The sequence below is a fragment of the Pocillopora damicornis genome, chromosome 4, assembly GCF_964200805.1.
Source record: "Pocillopora damicornis chromosome 4, jaPocDami1.2, whole genome shotgun sequence".
In the NCBI taxonomy this organism is placed as follows: domain Eukaryota; kingdom Metazoa; phylum Cnidaria; class Anthozoa; order Scleractinia; family Pocilloporidae; genus Pocillopora; species Pocillopora damicornis.
The window spans coordinates 3676464-3686692 of NC_142673.1; the positions used below are offsets into that span (position 1 = coordinate 3676464).

At 37.0% G+C, this 10229-nt stretch overlaps 2 protein-coding genes across 2 annotated transcripts; both read right to left on the bottom strand.

Annotated features, from left to right (window-relative positions):
* Positions 1–1030: 1030 nt before the first annotated feature.
* Positions 1031–3081, bottom strand: LOC149046501 (putative carbonic anhydrase). Its single transcript, XM_089202570.1, has 3 exons — positions 3063–3081; positions 2345–2517; positions 1031–1981 (listed from the first exon to the last, which is right to left on the bottom strand). The coding sequence occupies exons 1-3, from the start codon at positions 3079–3081 to the stop codon at positions 1874–1876; spliced, it is 300 nt and encodes a 99-aa protein (XP_089058696.1). The 3' UTR covers positions 1031–1873.
* Positions 3082–3419: 338 nt separating this feature from the next.
* LOC149046502 (carbonic anhydrase 2-like) lies at positions 3420–4518 on the bottom strand. Its single transcript, XM_089205598.1, has 3 exons — positions 4498–4518; positions 3915–4276; positions 3420–3551 (listed from the first exon to the last, which is right to left on the bottom strand). Exons 2-3 carry the CDS (start codon positions 4113–4115, stop codon positions 3441–3443), a joined length of 312 nt encoding a protein of 103 aa, XP_089061724.1. The 5' UTR covers positions 4116–4276; positions 4498–4518; the 3' UTR covers positions 3420–3440.
* Between the last annotated feature and the right edge of the window lie 5711 nt (positions 4519–10229).

Genomic DNA, 10229 nt, shown 5'->3' on the forward strand with positions numbered 1-10229 from the left:
CTGCAGGAGGAAACGCGAAAATCTGAGTAAAAAATGTGTTAATAAAATCACTGACTGTACTTCTCAACGGAGGTTTTTATTAGGAACCTTTGTTTTGTCATTATTTTTTCACTCGTTATTTCGTCCGATCTACTCCTGCTCAGTCCATTTCGTCCATTTCAGTCCAGTTCAGTGCAATTCAGCCTGGTCCAATCCATTCAGTCCGATCCAGCTCGGTCCAGTTCATTCCAGTTCAGTCCAGCCCAATCCAGTCTAGTTTAGTCAAGTCTAATCTACCCTCGTCCAGTCGAATCCAGTTTAATCGAGTTCAGTTCATTCCAGTCCAGTCTTTTGTTACCGTTTACACATTTTATTGAACTTTCAGTATCGTGACAGCTGCTATTTCCTATGTGAGGAAAAATACCAAGTCGATCTATACCCTCTCTTTATAAGAAAGACCGTGGTTGATGGTTAACCACTCGAATGGAAAGATTGGAACCCGATCGAGCACAATAGGATCATTCTTACATCTTCGGAAACTTATATTTGTCTTTATCTTTCTTCTCCATTGTTTTGTTTTTCTTTTTTAAGTAATTAATTAATTTTTTTTAGGTTCGGTGCGTGAGGACTTAATTGAATTCTCTTAAGGGTTCTTTTTTCGAGGGTATACATACATAATTCATAATATCGACAATGTTCACAATGATTCATGTTGAACACAATACTTTTGTTCAAGATGATGCTACGTTTGGTTTCTCTAATGTACTGTTTGTACTTGGTTGAGTGCTGCCACCCAGACAAAGGCTGTAAATAAGGAAAACAGAGTTCGATCACAACCTACGGTTTATTTGGTAAAAAAACGGACATTTCAACCGTCAGTTAAGTAGAATATGAGTTTCCAAGTGTGGTTTACTGAAATATTTCACTGAAATATGAGCTGAGGGGGGAAAGGGGGCATGTAAAGTTAATAATTTTTACCCATTAATATCATCGTATCGAAACAATATTCCTGGTCTAATAAAAAATTATTTTACATAGGAGAAGCTTCTGGTTTTAGTAAAAATGAAGCGGTGCTTTATTTAACATTAAACATATCTAATAACTATTGTGAATTTGAAAGAGTGTCGCTCTGATTAACTTGCACCAAATAAACTTAGAAGAAGGTTTGTTTACACTTACGGTAGTTTCATTATGCATAATAGCTGTGAATGTATTGTACCTCCATATCTAATTGCGAATTTGTGGCGCCAATAATGTATCAGTATATTGGCGCCTCTTCTAATATGATGCGAAGTAGTTTCTCTCAGACATGTGGATTGATTACGATACAAAAGTGCAAGTGGATGTTTCAAAAAGAGAGAGCTTTTTGTTGGTAAAGTTATTTGGCTTATCGAGAGGCCACGAAAATATTAAGCAAAGGCCTTTGAAGTCGCCTTATCATAAGCTGCTCTTTTATACCCTTAAACAGGACTGGACGCGACGAGTTTTTTGCATGAACAAAATAAAAACAAGACGTGCTTTGTTTTAGTTACCCGGATGTTCGAGCACATGCCTTCGTTTTTTAGTTGCAAGGTTAAGTAAGTAACCTTTCGGAGATTTTACGGTTTGGAAAATTAATTATTTGAATACAAAAGAGGGTAAGTTTCTAAAGAAACTGTGTGGCTGCGTTAGTGGGGGCTATACAGAAAGATGAAGCTACGTTATCGGTGGGAACGGGGTTGGTTGAAAAACACAAGCGTATTTACTCTTGAAATGACTGAAAATGAAAATGTTGCACATTTTGTCCTTTTACGAAATCCTTTTTTCCGTTTTGTCGCTGCCGGTCTCAGAATGCTTAGAAAGAAATGGTGATACGTCTTTTAAAACAGAGTGGTTGTTATGAACTCGTAAGCAGCTATCCCATGTACCCTCGAATGACACGGCCATTTAGCGGTTGAGGGGGCCTGGAACCGTTGCACAAGGAGTGTCCCTCTTGATTTCGCAGACTTCTCATGACGTCCGTCTGAAAATCAACAAATGGCAAGTAAATGAAAAAAAAAACAGCGAATTGATTAATGTTGATAAAAAATTAAAAATGACTTAATAAAAATCAAGAATAGCGGAAGAAGGAAGAAGGTGAATCAGTGCGGTTTTAAGCCTTTGACCCCAAACGGTGACTAACATTTAATTTCTTCCAACAAAATCAGCCCTGTATCACACAAAGGTCACGAGAATAAAGGAAATTATCACCACGTGAAGAGACTCTGGTTATTACTGAAATTCCTCTTGAAGGTACCATGAGAAACGTAAAGAGAACAGTATGGAGATCTTGGATCCTGATGTTAAGGTGGGAAGAGTTAAGTGTAAGGTTATCATGTAATCTCACCACGTAGGTACTGGCCGGGATGAACTGACCGAGTACAATCCAGTTAACAGACTGATAACAGGGAGGGGTTGTCAGAGATCCCTTGTACGAGAAAAATGGTGTCATGGACAGATCCGTCAGCTGTGGCACCAGAGAGTACAGATTTAGGTCCAGTAAATTCCTTTCGTTTTCCTCTAACAAGAAAAGGGAGAAAAAGATAGAAAAATTTGTTTAAAAATAAATGATGGCTGTCTGTATGTATTTTTCTATCTTTTAACATTGTCAGTCAACATTACAATTGATTACAATAATAATCAAACAAGTAAAAGTCACGTGTCGTGAAAAGAGTTAGTAACATCCCTTCAGACATCTTGCGAAGGCAAAAATAATACAGATTTGGAATAGGTTTTATTTTATGATAGATCGCTCTTCCTGCAGCTCTAATATTTATTTACGACTGAGGTCACAAGCTCATGACGAGGTACTCACTGTATGTACAGAGACCATACACTTTAATTTGATTGCCTCACTACACGAGTTTGAATTATGACGTTTAGACGTAAAGTATATCATTAACACTCGACTTTTATATAAAAAAAATGTAACAAACGTGCTTTATTTCTTAAAATCAAAAAAGAAACTAAATTGATCTTACGAAATAACAACAACAATAACAATGATAACAACGATAATAACAACAAAACAAAGCAAAGTGGAAGATTAGAAGCCATAATCACACCTCGATCGCATCTGGCCATGTTCCTCAACAAATGTGCTATCTTCCCAAGTTCCGGGTTTGATACACCCAAACGATTTTGCTATATTTTAAAGCGAAATAGTAAAGAGCAAGTTGCAGAAGAGTCTGCTTTACTTTAATAAAAAAAAGGGGTAATTGCAAGGGAATACATTGACATCGCTGATCCTAGCAGTATCTTAGCAGTATGCAAGACACGTGTCATATGAACTTCGTAATAGGCCTCGCTTACCATAGAGTCTCTGTGGCTCAGTGGTAGAGCATCGGAGCGCAGAATCCGAAGGTGTTGATATTCGATTCCTTATGAGGACTCAGAATTTTTTCTTTCTCCTACGCTTGTGACAGGACAAAAAACATCCTTCTCTAGAAGGGAATATTTACCTCCAGAAAGGCGGCGATGACAGTTAAACCGTCTGGCTTGTCAGCGGCACCGTCAAAGTCAGCGTACTTTATGTTATAAAACACCAAATGAAGCTGAAATTGAGAAAACAAAGATAGGATCAAAAGCAAATTAACGCCTTTATATGCAAAAATAGGATAAAATGTTGTGTGATTTTTCTGCTGGAGTTTTGCAGTTTGGTTGAGGGACTCAACGCTTGTACTAAATCAAATTTGTTTTGACGTTGTTCATTTGCCTGTCTCAGAGTCTGTGTAACAAGCTTTTGCCATAATTTTTCACGAGAGGTAATCGATAATCAGATTCTGACGACTGCGTTTACCCAAGAATCCTACCGTTGAAAGAGCATTGGGACAAAAATTTCCAAGAAAATTTTCATGGTAAGGGTAAGGCTAGAGCTGATGCTGGTGATAGTGAAGACGATTTCGTAGCCTACTTACCTCACCCGAGAATGGCATACCATCTAGAGTATGCTCTGAACCTCCTGGGTTAGACTTACAACCAAAGTGGAGATGAAGTTGAGCAAGTCTATAGCGGGCGCTTCCCCAGGGACCCCCGGAGAGTAGACCGAAACCGGCCTCAATCTTAATAGTAGGTGCATGACCATTGTTGAATAATCTGCCTCTCAGACTTCTCCACATGTTTGCAATCTTGAAGCTGAACCCTTTTAGGAAAGTTAATTTTTCAAAACTATTTCTGTGGACAGTATCGATATTGATGGGAGACTGGGCTCTCTCTCCACAGTGATGTGAGACTTGGACCCAATCCCTCGGGCCATAAACTGTCTGGTGTCCACTGTGCACTAAAATTTATAAATGTAAATAAATAAATAATGAACAGATTAAAAAAACAAATCAATAAAGAATTTGATAACAGAAATGATGAAAAAAACCGTATAATCAATTAATCGGTCAATGAAAAAATGATAGACTGTAGAAAATTGGATGGTCATTACTACATATTCTTCATAGACTCTAAATCTATTGGACTGTGCTATTTTATTTTAACAGCCTCTTACTGAACCTGTGTTTCCATACTTCCATAGTGTTCCTATAGAGAGATAAATGAAGACAAGGAATATTATTATCTATACCTTAACTAGTGAAAATAAATTGATGAATGTATAGTGAAAAATCAATCAATAAATAAAAGTGTGCGAGTAACCCTCATTATTAGCACTGGAGGACGCTGGTTATTTCGCACGCGGAAAGATTTAAGGTGAGTTGGGGAGAAGTTTGCCGGTAGTCTTACGTACGAAAAGTGAGCTTTAGAAACTCTTTATGGTGGCAAATTTGTATAATCAACTCCGTCGATAAAACCAGATTATTTGTAATTAATAGTTGATTCAGCCATCTTCCTTATCAATTATTACACGATAGACTGAGTTCGAGCTAGCGAGGAGTCAGCCAATGCGATTGCGGAATTTATTATAAAGCCCTAGTAGATTTATACCAAATCTAAGTATTATTATTTTCGTGTATCACTCGGAATAAAACGCGCGTCCCCTAAAAAAAACAACAACAAGAAGAACAAAACAATACTATTTACGCTCAGAGCATTGCTTTTCTTCAATGCGATTTATATCGTTAAATCGGATTTCGATTGTTCCCTATCACCTCTAGTTATTAATTACGTATATTTATCGTTGTGAATCACCACATTCATCTGTAAATATTGGTTTGGTTTCCGGTGATCGATTTTTGCCGTAATGCAATGTTGATGCCGAGACGATACGGTATCAGTAAATTTGATTGCCTTTGATGTTGCCCTCTGCGAATCGATCAAATGCAAATAATATGTTTGCTGTTATTACAAAGTAAAAGAATGAATTATTTGAGGTTTTAAGTTTATTTCATAGAGGTATTTATTGGGAAGAAAGGCAGAAAATGTACTCACTACAAGATGATGACGAATCCCTAATGGTAACACAAAGTAATGGCGCAAAAAAATGATCATTTTCTTACGCATGGATTCCTTTTGTATCATTTATTCGATTTCCTTCGATTGAGGAACTACATTCTCACTATTTTTCTTTCGCACAGAGTTCAACTTTTTATTTATTCAAAGTGGACAGTAATTCAATTTGCTTTCCTCTCGGCATTCTATTTGTATCAACTGAGTCTCTCCAATCAAGAAGTTCGCCCCTAACATCCAGGAGCCCATCACTGATGGGCTCCTGTAACATCGTAATATTTCAATTCACAGGTCAAATCGAAATAGGTACTCTGAAAGTATTTGCCATTCATAAATATAACTGGGTTATTTAGTTCTATGGTTTCAGAAATATTTCTATGTTCCGAAGAAAATTAATAAAATAAAATGAAAAGAAAGGAAAAGGGATGGGTCTTGGAGCACCCCTTTGGTTCTTGTGATGGAAAATTATGTTTTTGTTCTATTTTCATCATCACATGAGTGTAATATCTATCAGTTGGCAATAGAGTAAATATTACAGCTGGAATCTAAAATAACGGCAGCGGAAAGCAGTTTAAGATTGATTTAAGCATCTTAATTTCCAGAAGTGGTTTATCTCCCTAAATTGAGGGAAAAAATTAACAAAAATTAGGCTTACTGAGAGGCGAAAAGATGCAATATCTAACGAATGTTTAAGTGATGTTTACAAGATAACTCAACATGCAAAATATTTGTTTTTCTTTCAATGCGAGCACGCTAATGACAGCAACGCCCAAGTTACCTCAGTGATTCATTTATTTTTAAATCTTTTGCTTCATTTTGTTTGTCTGAAGGTTAACCGCGATCAAGACAGCGCTTCCTTTTCTCTTGCCAAGACTTAATCCATCATATAATACTTCTAATTTCATGCATCGCTCAATTACCGGGGGTTCAAGTTTCTACTATATCCAATCAAGTGGAACAACTAGAAAACCTGAAGTTTGCCCGATAGAATTAATGTTTGTTAATGTCAGAAAAAGGGGTAACACATGTAGAACATGTTAAAATAATCCACCTATGGTGCTCAGTTTTGAAAGGTGTCGATAAAGTTGAATTATCTAGAGCCAATTCTACAAACTCGAATAAGGCAGAATAATAATTTTCTTAACTAGGAAAGATACAGCATAGAAAGCTAGCTTAGAATAAAATCCAATAAAAGTTCATAACATGAAATACTCACCATGGCTAGCAGCAAGAAAGCAGGGAAGAAAAGAGACCAAAACTACAAGGATTATACCGAGCATAATACCTTGTTATCATCAAGCTAGGTCAGTTGCAAAGATTGAGCGATGTTATGTGATGCTGATAATTTATTGGTTTCAGTCGTAAGCTGATATCTGCTCGCAAACGAATAGCGAGCCCATTTTAACTTCGTTCAGCTCTTTTTCGATCGATTATCCACGCATCCGATACTGTCCTGATTGCCCTTGTTGTTGCCATCACAGTTGGTCTTGCTTTACGTGAGCGCACATTTAATTTGCTTTATGCAAGATGGTTTAATTTATTGAAGGTTCATCCCAAAACTTCTTTTGCACTAAAATTTTTATGAATATTTTCTTAGTTGGTATGCTTTTGATTTCAATGTTTTGAGAATACGCGCCAAGTAAAATTCACCGTTATGGGCCTTGGAGGCGAGGCTTGGGTATGCTGACGCAAGCAGATTAAATCTCAGGCTTAGCAACTGCATACCGTCCCAGAAAAGCCGTTGTACTTGAGAGAAAAGAAAGATGCTTCTTCGATCTTAATCCACTGCTTATTCAGGGGTGACGCTAGTGAAATTGATACAAGAGAAGTACTCTACAATCTAAGTTACAGTATGTGTTTAGATATCAGTTTCACAACACCACACATCGATCTCGCTGCTCGGTTGCTACGCGTACAATATTTCAATGTAAAACACAGGATATCACTCTTCTTAATTACAATAGGTAAAATCATATTTACGTGGACTCTACACGCGATAAGTTGATTTTGATTTTGCTGTTGTTTTTACTTTTCGGCAGGTAGAATAAAGAATATCTTTGAAAGTCGAAAAATCTTCGAAACAGCACGACTTTAGCACGTAAATATAGCGAGAAGTAAGCTTACCTAAAGATGGTCCAAAACCGACTTAGACGGCAAAAAGGGAATTATTAAGAGTTATGATTTTCAGCTGTTCATAAATTGAGATTTCTACCTAGTAATATATGATAACTGGACAAAACAGTACGACTTTAGCACGAAAATGTGGCGAGAAATATGTTACAATTTTAAGGTTACCTAACTAAACCAAAACCGACTTGACATTTTTAGATGACAAAAAAAGGAATTATTCAGAGTTATTAATTTTGAACTGTTCATAAATTGACATTTCTACCGAGTGATATATGATAACTATTGGCATATGTTAGATTGACGCTGCATTTTTCCCTATCTTAGTGTTCAAATAACTCTTGCCAGTAACTATCAGACTTCCTGTCTGGTGTCCGGTTTATGAGCCGAATTGATGGGTCACGGAAAGGTTACGCCTTTTCTGTCCAGTTCTCAATCAAAGAGCTATTTTTGATCACGTGTTGCGCCTCAAATCATGATGATGCACATTCTTTCTGATTATTTTCAACGAGTGGGTTGTATTTTTTTTCTTTTAAGTTTTACTTGCATAAAAGTTTGACTCCATATTGTGAAAGCTTTTTCCGATATTCAAACGGTTAAAAAAGTCGGCGGACATCTCTAAATTTTCTCATTAGACTGCTAACGTTCTTGTTTGGATGAAGCAGAGTAATTTGTTCAATGATCTACAGTTTGCGCGACTGGGAAATAAGTTGCAGAAAAATTGTTTAACACCAACCTTATAGACGAGACAAGCGAAACAACAGTAACAGATCGGTTTGGCGTTTCTTACTTGAGAGATAGATAGATAGATAGATAGATAGATAGATAGATAGATAGATAGATAGATAGATAGATACATAGATAGATAGATAGGTTATTTATCCACATAACTCCTAGGAGCATTAAGCATACTCGTTTACAATGCGCACGTGCAATTACAAAATACTGAAAATAATGAAAATTACATAAGTATAAACTACTATCAAAAATTATATGCAGGGCACAGTAACAAATTCCTACTATGGTGCATAGCGATAAATAAACGGTACAAGGTTTAATTTGTCTATTATACTTCTAAAAGTATTACATTACCAGCAATTCCTGAGCCTCTAAGATTATAATTGATTGTACGAAGTTTAAAGAAATCTTTAATATAGGTAGGACCCTACTTAATGAAACTTTTAAAAAGTAGGATCAAAACAGGAAAAAACCTCCTTAGTTCTAGTGTACGCGTGTTAATTAATTTAAGAATGTTATCATACGAAGTGGACTTAGGTAAAACCTAATAACGTTCTTAGAATATAATAATTTGCATCTTCCAATTTATCCGATAAAGATTTAGTTATTCCAATAAGTATTGGGCCACATGAGAGGATAAAGCCAACGCATGTCCGGCATATCCGCAACCTATTCCCCTATTTTCCCTTTCATGTATTAGCCCTACACACTCCTTCCTAATTTCATCAAAACTTTCGACAGATCGAAATGTTTTGCTCATCGGAGAATTGATGCTATACAAATTAATATACAAAACAACAGGTGACAGCTGTCAGGGCACTCTGTAAATAATAAGACAAAATTTTTAAGCAACGTTCAATCAAGAGAAATCGAACTGCAGTCATCGAGTAAGGGCCGGGTCGCACTAGAGCGAATTTTAGCCAATTTTGTTTGCATAAGTAATAAATCTGTCACCAAGTAACGTAAAATAAGTGCGACCCCCAGTTTCAAAAACTCGCCAATTTTGCGGATTGCCAAATTTTCGCCAATCTTCAAAGAAGCCGAAGTGCTGCCTCGAAGGCTTCCAAATTTTGGCAAAGCAAACAATTTTGTTTGTTTAACCATTGAGCTGCCATTTTTCTTCAAACATACTTGGATCAAGTTACGGCGGGAAAAATTACTTTGTTCGGCTAGTGCAGGTTCGCACGTACGATGTCGGGACAAAATTATTTTTTTCCCGGTCCATCTGACCCTTCTTTGTATGGTTTTTACAATGGAAACGCGGAATACGAGCGGCAGTTTTTTGGAAATGCCAATGACTCCTACCTGGATCCGGCTACCGCATCAACAATACTAAAAACGCTGCGTTGTTCTGTTGAGACTGAAACACAAAATTCAACAAAAGCCCGAAAGCCGCGAAAATAATCACCTGTATATGACGATCCATTCTTGCATAAGCAATGCGCGAGATGTTTTCTTGACTGTAGATATCGTGACATGACATATATGTCAATCAGCGAAGTTTTGGCTCAAACATGTTGGTCCAATGCGACCACCGCCAAAATTTGGCCCTTGCGAAATTTTTGCCAATTTTTTCCTCGCCAAAAATTGGAAGTAAACAAAATTGGCTCTAGTGCGACCCGGCCCTAATTCAGAATAACATTGCCAAGTCAGGCTGACAATTTCTCACTTCCAAGACAAATTACGACAAAATTATCTTGGTTGTGTTTTCACTAGGACAATTTTGGCTAGACAAAATCGGAAAGTCCGGAAATTCAGTGAAAACAGTTCGTCTTGAGTTTAGCGAGCTAAGAATGTTAACGCGTTATTGCCTCGGAAGTCAGAAATTAACACCCTTAATTGGCAATGTTGCCATGACTTTCATAATCCCTGAAAAAGGTGAGAAAAACAATAGGTAATCCCGCCAGCATGTGTTCCATTGCCACATTAAGCTCCCTTTTTCGTTTTAACTTCCGACAGGAAAAAAAATAGCGACA

Bases quoted from the DNA above. Each gene is read 5' to 3' on its own strand.
- LOC149046501 (XM_089202570.1), bottom strand. The intron at 1,982-2,344 runs GTGAGATTACAT...GTTGATTTTCAG, and splicing joins TCCCGGCCAGTACCTACGTG to ACGGACGTCATGAGAAGTCT.
- LOC149046502 (XM_089205598.1), bottom strand. From the start codon at position 4,115: ATGTGGAGAAGTCTGAGAGGCAGATTATTCAACAATGGTCATGCACCT. The intron at 3,552-3,914 runs GTAAGTAGGCTA...TCTCAATTTCAG, and splicing joins GTATGCCATTCTCGGGTGAG to CTTCATTTGGTGTTTTATAA.